Raw genomic sequence first — 19,814 nt, 5'->3', positions numbered from 1 at the left:
TTATTGAAAAATTTTTTCAATAAGCTATACTGCCCTTCTTTCTTTTCATTCATCAAATGCATCAACCTCATTTTTGCTTCAGGAGCTTTGGGCATAATCTTCTCTCTGGCCAGAACATTCTTGTCCTCCAGTTTTTGCCTACTGAATTTAGACACCCTAAAGGTTTCAGTTCAAATGTTTCTTCCTTGGAAAGGCCTTCTTAAGCTCCTAAAACCAAACTGGGTCCTTCTGTTACCATTATAGAATGCTTTGTTTTCTTAGCACTTGTAATTTATAATTATATAATTAACTTGTGATTTAATGTCTGTCTCTCCACTTGAATATAAGTTCTATGGTAGAAGGACCTGTGTTTACTTTGCACACTGTTGTAAATACTGTTACTAGCAATTGTATCTGCCCAGAAGAAGGCAACAGCCTTAATATTTATTGGTTGAATGAATATGAGGTGATAATTTCTTGTCATTAAAAAAATCAACTTGGTCATTGAAAAAAAAAAAAAAACCCTAAAGTTTGAAGGAAATAATTTAAAGATTGTTACACATGTAACCAAACTTGTTTATATACCCTAAGGGAACATACACTGGCATCCCACCATATATAGTTTCATATTTTCTCTCATACAAGTAGCAATACACTTTAAATAGAATTTAGGGTTTAAAGTCAGTATTTAAGATGAAAACTCTTGCCATGCAGGGTCAAATCACCTTTGAAGGCACCATGTTGAAACTGACATCCCATATACTCAACAAATTTATCGGAGTCCACTTTTTCCTCTGTGCACACAACACACCACTGTCGCTGAACCTGAGAACATGGTGAAGAACTTAAGCTTGTGTGTAGAAGCCAGGTTGTACCAGAAAACCACTTCTTTAGAATAAATTCAGGGAAGCCAGTTATGCTTACACTACAAAAGGCAAATGAGGATTATGATGAATGAGGGTTGCCATCTCCCATTTCTTACTTCCCCAATATGCTCACAGAGGATAGAGAGAACATTTATACTTATAAAATTCTCTTTTCTTCTTAAGTCTTCTGAGCACTACAGTGGATATTCCTAGTTCTTTCCCTAGATTCACAAAAAAATGGTCTTTTAAACATTATACTTCCTCTGACAAAACTGATTCAGCCAATACCTATTGTGTCCTTCCTGTTCAAGACAACCACTGAGATGATCCAGATTAGGTATTCAGTGATGATTTAATAAAAGGAAGTGGGAATGAAAGAAGAGAGGTAAGGAACCAGAAGATGGTTCTTGTCACAAAAGAGTACACAATTTGGTGAAGATCAACTTTAAGAAACTAACAAATGTTACCTCACTGTTGGTAAAATGATGATGATAGTATGCTATTTCCTAAGAATGTGATTGAAAATCGATCTTTGTGTGTTCTGGTCAAATAAGTGTGCAAACATAAAACGCTTTATGTGGGCTGAGGACGTGGCTCAGTGATAAGAGTGTTTACCTATCTGTCATGTGTGATCCTCAGTACCATAAAAAGAAAAAGAAAAAAAAGAAAGGGTGGGGGACAGTGGGAAAGTAGATTGGTTTCAATTCCCAATACCAACCCCCCTCCAAAAGTAAAAAACTAATTTTTTCTCTTTTGTTAAAAATATGTAATGAATTTCTTAACTGAATGACAATGCCAAAGTATGCTAAAATTATTTATTAGAACTAAATAAACTTCATTGTGTTCCAATTACCTGACCTCTTTATGCTATGTTTTCTTTTTTTCAAAATACCTTTATTTTATTTATTTATTTTTAAGTGGTGCTGAGGATCGAACCCAGCGCCTCGAACATGCTAGGCAAGCACTCTACCGCTGAGCCACAACCCCAGCCCCTTTATGCTATCTTTTCTGTTTTCTGTTCTTGTTCTTTAATTTCTTGCTAATTTCATACTCTCAACTGTGATTTGTAAGATAAATACTTAATTTTAAAATGCTATTATGAGGTTTTGTGGGTATTTTTTTCAGTATTTTCTTATTGTGGTTAAAAAATACATAACATAAAACTTGGCATTTTAATCATGTTTAAGTGTACAGCTTAGTGGCATTAAATACATTCACAATGTATGCACCATCATCATCATCATCTATCTCCAAATCTTATTCACCTTCCTAAACTTAAATTCTGTATCCATTAAACAATAATGTCACATCCTGCCCTCAACCTAGTACCTGGTAAGCATTATTCTACTTTTCATCTCTCATCAGTTTGACCTCTCTAGATCATTCATGTAAGTGGGATCATACAATGTGTGCACTTTTGTGACTGGCTTATCTCACTTAGCCTACTGTCTTCAGTGTTCATTCACCTTTTAACATATACCAGAATTTCATTCATTTTAAAAGGCTGAATAATATTTGATATATTTAAAACATTTTGTTTATACATTCATAAGTCAGTTGACATTTGGGTTTTCAAATCTGGCTGCTGTGATTAATACTACAATGAATATAGGCGTACAAGTAGCCCTTTGAGACTGTTTTCATGTCTTTGGGTTATATACTTAGAAGTGGAATTGCTTTAATATATAGGAATTCTATGTTTAATTTTTTTGAGGACCTGGTATACTGTTTTATACAATGACTACTCCATTTTACATTTCCATGAGCAATACACAAGGATTCCAATTCTTAACATTCTCATCAATACTTAAATTCTTTAAAAAAAAAAAATGGTGATGCTAATGGATGTAAAGTATTACCTAGTTATGGTTTTGGTTTGTATTTACCTCATGACTAAATAATTTTTTAAATGTGTTTATTGGTTATTTGTGTACTTTCCTTGGAGAAACATGAACTTAGACTCTTGTCAATGTTTAAATCAGTCTGTCTGGCTTTTTGCAGTTTAGTTCTAAGAGTTTTTCACATGTTCAATGTATTAATGCCTTACCAGATAATTTGCAAATAGTTCCTCCTATTCCATGGAATATTTTTTCACTGTTGATGGTAATATTCTATGGCATACAGAATGTTTTTTATTTATCTACCTTGTCTTCTTTTGTTGCCTATGCTTTCAGTGTCAAACCTTCTTTACCCCATATTACCAAATTTTGAAATAAAACAAAACATCTTTAATATCTCCTACTAAGATAAAAATACAATTAAATTAGTTTTTCTTCTTATGGATTTCATTCCAAATATCTTTTGGTACTTCTCCCACTTTTTAGCTAAATATTTTATTATTTAGACTAAAATTTATGTAAACTGGCTTCAAATTCACCACTGGTCACTTCTGGCAATGTTTTATTTCTCATTCTTGAATGCTTCTTTTTGATTCATTTTTTCAGTTGGTTGAGTCTTCAAGTGAATTTCAAGAAGATCTGGAAGCAGAATATATTTTCTTGCTCTTGCATATTGATGAAAATGATTTTATCGCCATATTGCTTGATGAATATGCACTTGGGTCCACAATCCTTGAATTATAATTATATCCTTTCCCACTAAATATAGATTTTGTTGAGTTCATTTCTCACATTTAGAATTTTAAAGAAGGAAGAAAATTTTGCTCCTTAAACTAAATAACTTTAAAATATATACGCATGCTAATAGGTTTAACTCCCCCCACCCCCAACACTTTTTTAAGTTAAATCTTTCAGTAGCATATATCATAGTCTCTTAATACTGGTTTTTGCCTAGATTATATGCAAAACTGTCAATCTACATACTATGCTCTTTTTTATTTTTTTAAGAGAGAAAAAGTTTTCCTTAAATAAACCTTGAATTCAGCTGTCTACAAATATAATTCTTGGTTTGGTATTGTTAATTGTGCTTCTGTATCTCTTATGTCCTTCTCATATCCCAATTTTGTTTCCTTTTTCTTTAGTATTTCCAGAGACTTATTCAAGTTTATCCACATCAGCAATTCAATTTCCTTTACGTTAATTTTATCCTTTTTTGCCTGCAAAATATATTTTAAATCTGCTACCAAATCTTTAAGTTTACAGGCAGTCTTTCCTTGTTCATTGTGCCCCTTTCTTTAAAAAAAAAAAAAAAATGTTGAGATATAATCTACTACATAAAATTTACCCATTTACAGTATAGCTCAGCAATCTTTATTGTATTCAAAGTGAATACTGCACTCTAATTTTGTAAGTTTTCATCATTCCACAAAGAAACCCTGTATATATAAGCAGTTATTCCCCATTCCTTTATTCCCATAGCTTCTACCCATCATCAGTATTCTACTTTCTGTCTTTATGAATTTATTCTGCACATTTCACATAACTGAAATCACACAACATGTAACCTTTTTCTGGCTGGCTTGAATTGTTTTTAGTTTATTATGTTGGTTTTTGAAAAGAAGCTGCCAGTTTTTTCTACATATTTGAGGCCTTGTTGTTAAGTACTAGTTCCTATAAAAAGTTTATAATCAAGTGATGTTTAAAACATATTGAAATCTTAAACATAAGAAATTTAATTTTATTTCATGTATCCTTCCTTATCCCAAGCCCAAAATAGGCTGAGAGAAATAACAGATGATTTTAAAAAGTACTGATAGCATATGTGGGGTTTCTGACTTCTGGGATGACATCATTTTATAATAGTCTAAGAATTACAAATCTAACCATTTTGTTTTGCTGTAAATTACTCATATATCTTTGTAGTACTTTCAGAACATACTATCAAAATATGCAATCATTTACATATTTTTTGAGTAGAACATTTAAATGTAATGAGTGAAAAAAATCATTAAAATACAAAATGTTTTTAAATTGAACAAAAAGATTTTATATTGATAAGGATTTTTGTCCTAAAATGGCTGAATTGTTTCAAAATGAGAAAAAGAGAGGAACAGAACTAAAAATTTAAATAACTAACATAGATTCTTAAAAAATAAAAAAACCTGAAGTTTTATAAAGGATAGATCTTATGTGAAATTTGTATGTGTTGACTATAAATAAAAATTATTTATAAGCTTTTCTAAAATCAAAATTGAACACACTGATATAAAGCCAAAATCTCGTTATTTACGTTTACAGCAACAAGACTTTGATCTGCTCTTAGTAAAATTTACAAAGAACCAACTTTAAAAATCAAAAGTTTTATGTTTTATCAAAATAACTTCTTGTGTTTTCTCCAGGTTATTGTTAGGTTTTGACTACTTGGGGAAATTAAATCTTTAAAAGAGGGTTTATTTAAGCACTTATTTGTTGCAAAATCTTTTAAATAATCACTTTGTTACTCTGGTTAAATGAACTATGATTGTTTTTTCAATTAGATGGCATACGTGTCATTAATACAAATATTCTAAAATTTTGTAAAATTTACAAAAGTGTGGTGATCTTGGTGAGGTACGATAGAAGACATCAGAACAGGTAGAAAGGAGACATATGGGACAAGAGTGGCCATGATTTAAAGTCCATTTTCACAAGGATTAAAAGTCGAAACTGAAAAGTCACTTTCACGATACTCTCATTAGAAACAGCACAATTAAATCAATAATTAGAACTTATCTGCAGGTTCATAAATAACTTCTTTTCTGACATAGCCCTAAAAGAAAAACAGGTCCAAGAATGCTTTTGTTCAACATGCAGATATTCATAAGATTTATATCTTTAGGATCAAAGTAGTTAATCTATGTGTCATACTCTGCATCACACCATCAATGTTACATCAATGTGGTACTGTTTAATTAACAAAACAGAACAATAAAACCCTTGATGTGAAATTATCAGTGATTTTTCATCCTAAACAAAGAAGAAAAGAAAATGATCCCTAGTAAGTAATAACTGACATGTCCAGTTAGCAACAGAAAGGAGGACTGAAAATACCCTCTCAGATCATGTCTTCGTACTATAGATTTTACACACATCAATATGCCTATGATGTGATTAGCATGTTCGTCTCCAATACCCATGCTCTATCATGTCTCTTATATTTTTTTTCTCTCAATAAAATCAATCTGTGCTTCACTTTGACCCTGATCTGTCCTTACATTCTTTCTGTGATGATGTCAATAACCCTTATGACCTGAGTTGAGATCCACCTCCCTTTTGGGAAACCTCCTCATGAGACAGGAATTTGAGAATAAAGGAAGAGATGCTGATTGATTTCACTGCAGAATAAAGGAAAGCTTGCTGATCCAAGGTTTGCTTCCAGTCTCCTGCCTCCGTCTTTTGGTTGCCATGCGTTTACAGAGAGGACCTTCCACATAATGTATTTAATTGGGTATTGTTTTAGTCAGTTTTTTTGTTGCTGTGACCAAAAGACCTGACAAGAACAAATTTAGAGAAGGACAAGTTTATTTGAGGGCTCACAGTTTCAGAGGTCTCAGTCCATAGGCAGCTGGCTCCATTGCTCTGGACCCAGGCAAGGCACAAGGCAGAACACATCATATATGGGAAGAGTATGTGGTAGACAGTGGCTCAGGACATCACACCAGAAAGGAGAGAGCAACTCTTCTCACAACACACAAAATATATACCCTAAAAGTAAAAGTCATGCCCCCATGCCCACCTCCTCCAGCCACACCCTACCTGCCTACAGTTATCACCCAGTTAATCCATATCAAGGGATTAATGCATTGATTAGGTTAAGATCCTCCTAACTCAATCCTTTCACATTTAAGTTTTCTTGAATTGTTTTACACATTAGCTTCTGAGAGACACCTAGTACCTAAACCATAACAAGTATCTTGTGACTCTGGCGCCATCTCTACAATCTACACTGGTACTTCTACTTTTAGGCTCAAACATCTGACTCCTTTTACTTATACACTTCAGATGCCCTTGATGGGATCTACACTCCAATCCAAAAACAAATAGTCAGATGATATGTAGCCTCAAATCCCTCAAGATTGAGGAATGGATAAAGGGAGGAATTGCAACAGGGGGTCCTTTAAAATTGAAAGACTCTGTAAATGGCTTTTTTCCTGCCAGCCTCATCTCAAGCTGGGAGTCCAAGCCCCAGGTACCAAAAATCAAAGAATCAGATTTATAATCACATGCTATGCATATTTCTTGGCTTTTGTCCTCTTCTTTTAAATTCTAATGCTAGTATGGCTTCTGGGAAGACAGGTTTAGGTTGGCTGTCTTCCCAGTTATTGCCAAACCAAAAATAAATTCAATTCTTTATCATCATTTCTCTCTTTTGTTAACTAGACTCCAAATAAAGATAAGTGACCAAGTTGTCTGTTGGGACCCAGAGTCAAGCTGCTTGAATCCGGAGGCTGTTGGGGTAAATACCAGTCAGTGCCTAGGAAGGTTTATTATTCAGGGTGGTGAGATAAGAAGGACTTCAAAGAATAACAAAGGTAAAGAGAAGGACAACTGATCATTTCCCTGGTCTCCAATCTTTAGACGGGTATCAAAGCAGAGCAAACTTGTTTGTAAAGTTAAAGAATGAACTCAAGTGCTGGGGTTATGGCCCAGAGGTAGAGCACTCACCCAACATGCATGAGGCACTGGGTTCGATCCTCAGCACCACATAAAAATAAAATGAAGGTATTGTGTCTACCTACAACTAAAAATTAAATATTAAAAAAAGAATGTACTTAAAAACCATCTGAAGAAATTCATCAGTGCAGTAGGCATACAACCAATCCTCTTTATATTTCCCTTGCTTGTGAGCACAGTGTGGCCCTCCATTTTGTCCAGCCTTTCACCACTGAAGAGTGTGTAATAAAATGTCCAAATTCTTTCCACTGAGTCTTCCAAGTTCTTTCTTTGGCTGCCAAAAGATGTCAATGGATAGCAGGACACTAAAGTCCTCAGAAAGTACTGGAACACCTGACCAGATTTCTACTGTAGATAGATATTCTATCTTCTGAACTAGCAATAAAAGGGATCAAAAGATTTTCCTACTGACAATCAACTAAGTGAGCCTGTTTTATTTCTGGTAAGTGTGTTTTAAAAAACAAAGCTTTGCAGAAGGTGAAAATTTCTCGGTTTTGGACTGTAGATTTAATCCTCAGCATTTCAGCTCCTTTACAGTGGGAGATTAGAGGTTGTATCAGAGCTGTTAATGTAGTTGCCATGAGAAACTAGTCTGTTCCATTTTCATATAAAACTAACCCAAAAATCTGCCCAATTGCAGGAACTTTTATTTTCTTTCCATTTCTGCACAAAGTTGTTTATAGACAAATCAAGAAGAAAATCATTTGTCTAAAGTGAACCGAGTAATATCCTACAGAACACCCAAAATGTTATTCCATCAAATCAAAACGTTTTTGCCTTGGATCCTAAATATAATATTTAAGTTATACTCTTTGTACGTATATTCTGCCAAAATACATAAGTCCACCTCCAGAAGGTGCTATACATTTCCTAAATTTGCAGTTCCCTTATAATGTGCTCACAGGAATGTTGCAGGATATTTTAAAATTCTAGGGGAAGACAGTGATAATTAATATCTGATGTATTCCATAAACTATAAGCTCAAGGTAGTTTAATATGTCAACATCTGATAGTGTTATGTCCCTTTCAATGCTTGCCTTGTCTTTGTAAAGCTGGCTTTTGGGCATTTGCTGTTATAAAAAATAGGAAATAAGAGAGGCTGTCCAAATGGATCTCAAGTACCAAACAGTACCTAACAGCTGCACATATATCATTAGGAACCGTGGTTACTTATGAACAAAATTTTTTTTCAAAAACCAAAGCCATAGGAAATAAGTTTTGTTCACTAAGTTGTCAGATCAAAACAGTATTTATGTCCTAATAACCTAGTAGCTACTTGAAAAAACACTTTTTGTACTTATCTGCATCAGACATAATTTGAGGAGAAAACAGCACTGAAATATTAAGGGCACTGTGAACCAAGAAAGCTTAGAAACCTTTTCCATAAATGGAATCCACTAACCTAAACAAATAATTGTTCATGCAATCTGATCAAATAACTTACCTATCCGAATCAAAGATAAAGACATGCAAAGCTACATACTTCACTGAAGATTAAGAAGGAACTTTAATTTGTCATTTTATAATCAACCAGCCAACACACAAATAAATTTGCAAAAAAAATTAAAATTTGACTAATTTCTGCATAATACCTGAATGTGAACTCTCAATGGTGGTATCAGATTTGGAATCTGGAAATGAAGGAACTGTTTCTAATTGTGGAACATAGTACATCTTCGAACTACCAGGTGGTTTATATGGCAACAGTAAAGGCTGGGCTAAAGAGGTAAAGATAAGAACAATTAATAAAAAAAGAGATTAATTCATTGAATACATATTAGCACATTCCATGTACAAGACAGTGTTTGAGTTTCTTAATGATGTATCAATGAACTAAACAGAAATCAATCTTTGTTTTTCAAGAGGAATCAGAATTCTAGAGATGGGAGATACATGGTACACAACTAAACTAAATGAGCAAACTCTCTAGTATTTTAATAAATTGTCAGTGATATGAAAAAACAATTAGAAAATATTGTGAGAGGTTGGTAATACAGGGAAAATCAGGACAGGATGCTCTTAAAATAGGATGACACAGGCAGGTCTCATTGAGAAGATGAGTTTTTATAGTAATGAATTTTTAGATGGCTCTAACTAAAAAAAACAGGTTTTCTTACATTGAACTCAAAATCTGGTCATTGTTAATATCTCCTGCTAGTCTTATTCTACTCCCAGAGTCACAGAACATAGTTCTTTTCTTGTGATATTGTTTTGAAACAAAGTTTCCATTATAAAAGTATAAATTCTCAATATTAAGAAAATACAGGTAAAAAAGACAAGGTCATGTGCCACTCATGGTATTTTAATGTATATCCTACCTATCTTTCCCCCGTTTTTTGTTTACATAATTGTCATATAGTAAGTATAATTTGAATTCAGCTTTTCTACTTTACATTAATAAAACATTCATTTTATCCTATCTTTCTTATTTCTTATGGCAATACCACAGATAAAATGTATTCAACCTTGTTCTTACTGTTGAACATTTAGGAGGAGTTAAAATTTTCAATTATAGTGAAGAGTTTTCTGGTTATAGCATACTTATTCTTCCCTGCTGCCCACCCACCTCAGTTAAATTCTGTTGTTTATAGAGTGAAAAACTATACCATGTATGAAATTTTTTTTAAAGTCCAGCTGTAAAAATACTTTCTCAAATGTCTGTGCCAATTTATTCTTACTCTAATATAGTATGTATAGTCATTAAGAAATAATTCTTTGCTAATATGGCTAATTATTTAAATGTGCTCTTATTTGATTAGCGTAGAGCTAAACTTTTTTTCTATACATAGTTGTCCCTTGGTAGCTGGGGGATTGATTCCAGGACCTCCCCAGACACCAAAATCTGTGGAGGCTCAAATCCTTTAAGTAAAATTGTGTAAAATGACACAGTATTTGCACATTCTCTTGAATACTTTAAATCTTCTCTAGATTTCTTGTATTTGCTAAACTGCACTGTTAAGGGAATAAAGAGAAGACAAAAGTTTATACATGTACAGGTGCAATTATTTTCTCTGAATATTTTCAATCTGTGTTTGGATTCATGGATGTAGAACCCACAGATATGGAGGGGCAGGTGTACTTATTTTTCTTTCATGGTGTGGTATTAACCATCAAGTGGCCAATAATATTTATCCTTCCTTCTCCTTTCATCTATACATTATATTTTCCAATCTTCCTTACAACAACCATGTCTGAACATGTGACCAAGTTTCAGTCTACAGGACGAAGCAAGAATGAGTACAAAATTCAGGCATTCCATTAAAGGGATCCCACTATAAGCGCCACCTCTTCTTAGGCACTGCATATCATGGTAGTTTCCATGCAGATTTGGGAGTCACAATTAAAGGATGCGCGGAGGGCTGGAGGTGTAGCTCAGTGGTAAAGTGCATGTTTTTTTTCCCCAACAAACAAAAAAGTCAGAGCCTCCAGAGGTGGAGCACAGCTACCAAACCTAGACCACCACGTACCTGCAGTTCAGAATTTCTATGATAGAATAGCTGCTATTACACTAATACCTAGTCAGTAAGCAATTGATCAATTTTATATCAACTGGAGCCAACAATCACTACTGATCCTGAGCAAAAACCCTTTTTTGCCTTACTTTCCTTACCTACAAAATGTGCTTGAATGACAACACTTACCACTTAGGGTTATTGTAAAAATGTAAATGAATTTGAAAATATGAAGTGTCTCAAGGAGTAATACTGATATGTTTAGAGGTAAAGCATTGAGTTCTTTCAATCCTCTTTGCTCTAAGTAATATATTTATTTGAATAACACATTATATGTACCCTATTTTCACCATTATGACAAATAAGAGCAAAAAGAGTTACTCTTTTTTTCCTCCAGATTTTCTTTTATTCTTCCTGATAAAATTAAGTCAAATACACAAGTCCAAAAGAAGAAATCTGAGCAGAACTCTGTTAGAGTACATATTTACTAGGAAACAAATGGCATCTTTGCAATATTCAGCTTTCCCAGCCAGAAACACCTTTCTCTTAATTTAGTCAATTATTATTTTCTCTTTTCAATCTCTACGCAAAGGATTAATATTTTCTGTATACAAGACATATAAAACATTCATTTAGGTTATTTTTCAGTATTATATGCTCATAAAAACAGAATTATGATGAACACTATCTCCTGGCTGAACACCTCAAATCTCCTTTAATTTCTCTTATTATCTACCACAGCTAGATGGATTTCTAGTTGCCCACATCTGTATAAAAATCAAAATGCTCTTGATAGAGTCTAACTGTCCTGCAGTAGAATGAGATTTCCTTCATTATGAACAATAACAACCTTTATATCCTTAGAATTGTGTTAATATCCTTGACAGTTCTGATGACTTATTTTGGCATTGAATTTCACAGTTAATTAACTGTCCAAGTCAGAAAAGTAAGTAAGAACATTTACATCAAACGAAGTAAGACAAAATGCTGATGCCTAAAGGGGAATTCACTGTACTTACCACGTCTTATAACCCACAACTATGCTAAACCAAAAAAAAACAAGTTAACTTAATTACTATTATGGTACTAGCTGGGGGACAACACTTTCTAGGACTAGAATGCTACATTATAGAATACGGTATATGTATGTACTGAACCATATACTGTATTTGCCTATCTCAAGTGCCAGAAAGAATACATGCATTTAGGATCAAAGGTAGAAGCCCTTTCAGAAATTTTTTTTCTTTCAATCTTTGTGATTCTGATGTTTATTAGATGGAAGATCTCAGAAATGAGACAGGGAAATTTCCACAAAGGACAGAAGCTATCTAGCCATTTTATATTTTTTTCTTTCATTAAAGCAATAAATAGAGTAGTATGCATAGTGTTGACTAACTCTTGATTGACCTGAATTATCAAGAAGAAATAAAGTGACCTTAAAAATCATGGTCATTAGGAATATAACTAACACTTGGGAGACTACTTAACATGCCTGATGATAGAAATAAACAAAAATTAACTTACCCTACATATGCAGGGCTAGTGAAGTCTCAGTTGACTTAAGAATTTTATACCACTCTTACAGGCATAATAAAACAGGAAATTTTTTCTTAAAAAAGGGTTGCAGCCTCCATTCTATTTGGTTATTATTGTAGTCATTATTATTAGAATACTGATTTATTCATTTTCTTTCTCCACCAGTGTACATAAAGCTTGATAGTAATGGTTAACTGTGCAAAACTATAGTGCAATGGCTATTATATGGAGATGGAAGATTCTGAGACAGATAACTGGTCCACGTGTCATGTCCCCCACACCTCCATCCCCCTAGTGGAGAGTGAACTCAGGGACTTGTGCAAGCGAAGCAAACAATCTACCACACATCCCCAGCCCTGGATACAACAGTCATTTTTACTGTTGTTGTTGTTTTTAGTTATATCCAGCCATAGAATATATTTTGACAAATTTATAGAAACACTGAATCTTATGCTAATTAGGACCCCAGTCTTGTGGTTGTATATGATGTAGAGAATCACTGTGATGTATGTACATAGGAAAGTTAAATCAGATTCATTCCACAGTCTTTCCTATTTCCTGCCCCCCGCTTCCCTTCATTGCCCTTTGTCTAATCTACCGAACTTCTATTCTTCCCCTCTCCCTAACAGTCTTAAGGTTACTTTGGACCATGTGCCTGGGGAGAACAAGTGCTCAGCAAATAATGCTTACCTCTATAAAAGAAAGAAAGAACTGGAAAAAGGTAAAGAAGAAAATTCAATAATAAATTTCTTTAAAATTTTGAAAATAGAAAAATATAAACATATAGTATATTGCTTTGAACTTTTAAATCATAGTAGGTAAAAAGTAATAGGTTTAAAATACAATTCTTTGTACTTTAAAGTACATTTTTTAAATGAGCTTTTTTAAAAGCCTCAATTTTTAAAATTTTGACCCACAGTATTCAAAATAATAAATTTGGATTTGTAAATTAAATAAGATAATCCTTGAATAAATGCATATAAAAAACATTAACCATGGGGCTGGGGTGGTGGCTCAGCGGAAAAGCACGTGCAAGGCCCTGGTTTGATCCTCAGCACCACATAAAAATAAATAAAATAAAGGTATTGTGTCCAACTACAACTAAAAAATAAATATTAAAAAGAAAAAACATTAACCATGGTCTCTATATACTGATTCACTGGATGCACTGGATGTAAATAGAGGTAAAAATAAGTTTTCACAACTGAGATTCCTCTCTCATGTTTCTGCCACCATCATGAGAGCAACATACCTGAGTATCCTGGGTCTTAGAAACACCTGGAACACGCCCAAACCATTTCTGCAGGCCAAGCCCAGCCAAAGTCCGACTGACCCAAAGCCCAGGTATGAGAAAAGCAAATGTTTGTTATAAGCCACTAAGATATTTGAGGTTGCTTGTTATACAGCATCACTGTGACAAGAGGCAACTGACACAGAAAGGTACTCTTCGAGATTACTGACTAAATTACACAGTTTTGGTATGGTTTTCTTTCATAATAAAATATTTAAGAATTATAACCAATTTAGGCATATTCTATCAATATGCAGATGGGTAAGCTTTTTGCATTAGAAGGAAAACTTAAAATATATTTTATGTAGATTTATTTAAAATGTTAAATATTTTAAAATTAGCAAGGTTCCAACCTTCATATGAGGAAGAATAGAAACTTAAATGTTAATTTTCCTACTGTTGGGCTGAGGTTGTGGCTCAGAAATAGAGCGCTCGCCTCGCATGTGTGAGACCCTGGGTTCAATCCTCAGCACCACATAAAAATAAATAAGTGAAATAAAGTAATTGTGTCCAACTACAACTAAAAAGTAAATTTTTTTTAAATTTCCTACTGTATACTTAAAAAGGGAAATAATTTATAACTTAATTTTAAATGTTATATAGTATAAACACTATAAAAATATCACTTATACTTAAATATCACTTAAACCATAGCACACAAAAACACTCTAAATATAGACCTTATGATATAGACTACTAGCTATTTTCCAAAATCCATTTCTTCTTCATCCTGAAAAATACAGCTAAATTATATTCCTAGTGAAAGTGATTTGAGACATTTCTAGGTTTTGCCTATAAAACCTCCCTCATGTGCTCCATGCTTTTTTGCTCATTCATTCCAGTTGACTATAACGGCGAATCTAAAATAACTTCAGGTTCTACATTTTAAAGACAGCGGGGTAAATAATCAACCTGGGTTAATCAGAGATTATAAGCACAAAATAAACTACTATTTTGTTTGCACTATCACATATATTTGCATCTGTTAATTGTAGTATACATTAATATAATCTAAAATGCCAATAATGTTTTGCCTACCTAACGGCAGATCTTAATTGTTTATGTTATTACAAAGCATCTGCATTCTTATTACAAATATCATGTGACAAAAATAAGTCAACCACAAGCAGCATGATTCCAAACATGTTAACTCTACTAGAAATAAAGGTAAGCTTTTCACTGTGGACTTTATGGAGGGCTACCACGGCAGGTGCCTCAGGTCTGCAAATTTAAGAACCCAGAACCCCGGCCCGCCATGAGGAGTAACAAAACTGGACAGTGGGCTTAATATAGAATATAGAACATTGAAGGGAGCAGCCTGTCATAAGGTTGCATATTAGCAAAAGGATCACCAGCAGCTGAGTACTGGAGCCTGGAGCATTGGCCTTTCTTGAGGATTTGAGAATGGAACACTGAAGTGCAAGTTATAAACCTAGTGGCAGCACCTAAGCCCAGGGGGGAGGCTATACCCCTTCAAAGGATGGTCAGTTTCAGGGATCAGTAACTGCTATTGATTTGGATTCTGAAAACCTAAACAGCTTCAACAATTGGAAACATGGTCACTTTGTGTATCAGACTGTTTTCAATAGTCAAGAGATTATCTGGCAATTTTTTCTAGGCCAGGCCCACCCATTTGGTGTCATTACCCTGCCCAACAGGAGCTTCTATACCTTTTAGTCAATTTATGTGTTCAAACTGGTTGCCTTTATATTGGAAGGGTGAGATCTTTAAGCCAAAAACTGTTTGCTCACTTGAATATAATGTCTGTAATTACCTTCAACTAGTTCCATAATAAACAATGGTCTTTGGTGTCAGTTCTTTAAAAAAAAAAAAAAGGAAGAAAGATTTAAAAAAAAATAGTAAATCATATTCTTTTCAAAGCTATATAAATAAAAGATGGATATAATAATCATGTGGCTCCTAATTCTTAAATTAAGTTTAAGAACCAGGAAGACAAATATCATAAATTTCTAAGGTAATCACATGTAAAAGTTGATAAAATGACCTACAATGCAATCATATTCTCTTACCATCTGTGCCACGAGAAGTAGTAATTTGTTGCACTGAAGATGATGAAGCAAACCTGACAGGACCTTTCAGTGGATTTTTAGTATGTGGCTCTAGAATTTTACTTCCATGATCTTCAGCATTAATAAAAATCTCAGATGAAAACATGGTCTTTTCTGGGCTTTCTGTTGTTATCTGAGTGACCGCATCAGATGATAACTTTTCAGAGGCAAATAACGAGGTCTTACTCTGTTCTGGTGAACTGAACAAAAAAGAGGATTATAGCAGGTCATATCCTTAGTCAGGAACATTTAAGTAGTTACAAGGAAAATTTTGTGAACACAACAATCTCAAACAATCTCAAATGCTATTAAGGTAGTTATACCATTCACTTTATCAGATACATGTTAAAATGTGATCACGTTTAATTAAAAAAAAATATATATATATGTGTGTGTGTGTGTGTGTGTGTGTACATATATATGTACTAGGGATTGAATATAGTATAGGGGTGCTTAACCACTGAGCCATATCCCCAGACCTTTTTTATATTTTATTTAGAGACAGGATCTCACTAAGTTGCTTAGGGCCTCACTAATTTGCTGAGGCTGGCTTTGAACTCATGATCCTCCTGTCTCAGCCTCTTGAGCTGCTGGTATTACAGGCATGTGCCACCGTGCCTGGCTTTAATTTTATTTTAAAACCTAATCTTAATTTTAATTTATAATGTCATTATGTAATTTAACAAAGGAAATGGTACTTTTCATTTGAAGTGAATATAATTCATTTATTTGTTTTTAATTGTAAGATTAGGGCATCATGCTAAAAGCCTAGGAATACAAAGATGAAGAAGAAACAGATCCTACCGTCAAGTGGTTTATGTGTCAATGGGCAGAGCGGGGAGAAGAGGGGAATCAGAAGTTTTCAATGTTAGCTAAATATATTAAGATTATAGAGAATTCATATTAAAACAATAGAGTACATAAACAATTGAATAAATAACTAGGAAGAACAGACAAATTTTGCTTAAGAATTTCAAATAACATGTTAGATACTTCCCACCAAAGGAGGTAAAAGCTTACTCTGTCTTCCCCCTTGGGTACAGACAGAACTTAGTGACTAGATTTCAAAAGAAGAGAATGTTAAGAGTAGCTTCACAGTGGAGAAACCTAGCAAAACATTGCCTTATCCAAGTTAGCAAAGTTAACATCATCAGTAATGATATGTGGATATCATATTCTCCATATGATGTAAGAGAAGCATATTTCATCTTTGTAGTATTCTTTCCCTAAGCCTAAAAAAACACACACAAAAAAAAACAATGTAATCAAGAGAAAAACATTAGCCAAACCCAACAGGAGCTGCTATTTCTCACCAGTACTCCTCAAAACTTCCAAGTTCATGAAAAACAAGGAAGAATACCATATACCACAAGTGGCTAAGATTAACAACTGTCTATCTCCATCTGGACTGCTGTGACAAAATCCCATATGCTATGTGGTTTCAGAAATTTATTGCTCATGGTTCTGGAGTCTGAAATGTCCAAGACCAGGGCAATGACAGATTTTGTGCTTACTGACTACGCTCTGTTTGGTTCATAGATGGCACCTTCTCATCATGTCCTAACATAGAAGAAAAGAACAGACAGCTTTCTTGGGTTTCTTTTGTAAGAATGCTAACTCAAACTGAAGAAACACCATCACAGCCTAATTACTTTTCAGAGGTTCCCCTGTTAAATCATTACTTTAGGGGACTGGGCTCAGTATACTAATTTAGAAAGGGCACAGGCATTCAGACCACAGCAACAACGGTATGGAATGTGATATTACCAGACGAGGTTTTGGAACAGAAAAAGAAAATTAATGGACAAACAGGTGAAATGTAATTAAAGCCTGCAAGTTAGTTAAAAAAACATATAAATGTTGGTGTCTTACCTTTGTCAAATATACTATGACAATGTAAGATATTAACAGGAAAAACAAGGAAAAGGCTATAGAGGGCTCTATTTTGTGTCTTTTCTATAAATCTAAAATTATTCAAAAAAATAAAAAAAAATCTGTACAAAAAGAGGGAATAATATTGTACAGTATTAGAACAATATTAAGAACAGAGGCTGAAGTAGAAGGATTTCAAGTTCGAGGATAGCTTCAGCAACTTAGTGAGACCCTGTCTCAAAATAAAAATAAAAAGGGCTGGGGATGTGGCTTAGTGTTTAAGCTCCCCTAGGTTCAATCCCCTGTTTAAAAAAAGAGAGAGAGAAAATTCATAAAAACAAAAAAATTTTAATCTCTACTCTGTGCCTAATATACACTAACTGAAAAGGATAATCATGAAAAAAGAAAAAAACTTGACCAATCTCTTTTGCACACAGAATGTAAAAATCCCAAACAAAATGTTGTGTGTGCGTATTATGTGCTTGCTTGTTCTATCACTGTATACACATCCACCCAGATGTGTGTAAGCGAATTCATACAAGATAGTTTTACCAGAGGAATACAAGGAGAGTTAACATTAAAAAAAAAAAAAAAGCAATCAATGCGATTCACCACATCAATAAAGGAGAAAACACATTACGACCATACCAACATAGGAAGAAACAGAATTTAATAAAACTTAATAGTTATGCACCATCATATTTAATAGCAAAATACTAAGAATGTTCCCTGTGAAGTTCAGAGCAAACAAGGATACCAATTCTCACCATGTATTTTAGTTAAGGAGATAAATAATATTTGCAGGAGGCAGGAAAAAAGAAATAGATGTATATGAATAAAGAAGGAAAAATAATTTCTTTTCATATTTCATACAATGTGTGCACAGAAAATCCAAAATAATCTATATTCAGCTTAGAGTATAAGTAAATTTTGGAAAGATAAAACATCAAATTTTTAAAAAGTCACTAAATTTTTCTTATCAGAAAAGTAAATTAAAATCTAAAAAAAGTCATATGCAGTATCATAAAAATATCAAATACTTAATAAGTCTAATAAAAGATATAATAATTCTATTAATACAGAGAGAAATTAAAGGTTATCTGAAAAGGACACTTCCACTTCAAGTAGTACATAACAGGGTATAATAGGCAGCCACAGGCCATCACTCCTACTGCAACAAACAAACAAAACTGAATACATTACAAAAATCAGAGTTTAAAAAAAGCCATAGAGCTATAGAAGCAACCGAGAAATATTACCATATTGCTAATCAACATGCTAGAGAGACATATTTTTGATACTTTTAGGTAGGGATTTGGTAATACACAGACATACTCCACTCAGAAAGAAAAATCGCTAGAGTTTTGATTAATATCTGAGTTGGTATAATGAAGTGGAATCTAGAGGAATGCTCAGCTGATTTCTCAATAACACATTTTTTAGTGCTTTGGTGGAACAGAAGGCTGAGAGATTAATCCAAAACAACAAGAATAGTCTAGGCACTAGAAGAATTCTAGTCCCACTAGATCAAAAGGCCATTGGCAAATATATGTCTGGCCTCCCCTTAAAAATACATCTACCATATGCAGAAGCTAGTCCAAAATAAGGAGGAAGAAAAGGAAAGACAAGAAAGAGGAATTCCATCAAAATTAAAGAAAGATCAGTGAAGTAGAAGAAGGGGATTAAGTGGGAGGGAGGGAGGACAGGATAAGGGAAGAATAGTGGAATGAATCTGGTCTAACCTAAGTATCTATATGAACATATCACAGTGTTTCCCAACTTTATGTATAACCACAAGGCACTACTTTAAAAAAAAAAAAACAAACCTTAAATAAATAGCAGATCAGAATAGAAGGAAAGAAACGGGGAAGAAAAGAAGGAAGGAGAGAGGAAAAGGGGTAGTATCAGAGACTGAATTAAAGCAAATTATATTCCATGCTTTTATAATTATGCCAAAATTAAAACTAAGGTTACATGTAACTTAAAACAACTAATAAAAACACAAAACAAACAAAATACATCTACCAGATTTAACTAACACTGAGGAGAACTTTGAAAAACATCATCCTCTGTCAAAAGTGCCAATACCAAGAAAGGGACTAGGGTCAGAAAAACACTTGCAATAGTAAGAGTGCTTATGAGACGAAGTTCCATTGAGTAAAATTTACCTGCAACAAAAACCTGGCAGGTCTTCCCTT

At 33.7% G+C, this 19,814-nt stretch overlaps 1 protein-coding gene across 1 annotated transcript in view; it reads right to left on the bottom strand.

Moving 5' to 3' along the window:
* Alms1 (ALMS1 centrosome and basal body associated protein) overlaps positions 1-19,814 on the bottom strand; it is a 215,807-nt gene that overhangs the window by 60,240 nt on the left and 135,753 nt on the right. The window contains exons 16-17 of the mRNA XM_071601714.1: positions 15,706-15,944; positions 8,989-9,114 (exon numbers count right to left, since the gene is read on the bottom strand). Of these exons, the coding sequence (XP_071457815.1) occupies positions 8,989-9,114; positions 15,706-15,944 (365 nt within the window). The remainder of the gene's footprint in view (positions 1-8,988; positions 9,115-15,705; positions 15,945-19,814) is intronic.

The sequence above is a fragment of the Marmota flaviventris genome, chromosome 14 (assembly GCF_047511675.1).
Source record: "Marmota flaviventris isolate mMarFla1 chromosome 14, mMarFla1.hap1, whole genome shotgun sequence".
Classification (NCBI taxonomy): domain Eukaryota; kingdom Metazoa; phylum Chordata; class Mammalia; order Rodentia; family Sciuridae; genus Marmota; species Marmota flaviventris.
Note: the sequence above shows the minus strand (reverse complement) of the source record. Positions and strands in the feature narration are given on the sequence as shown.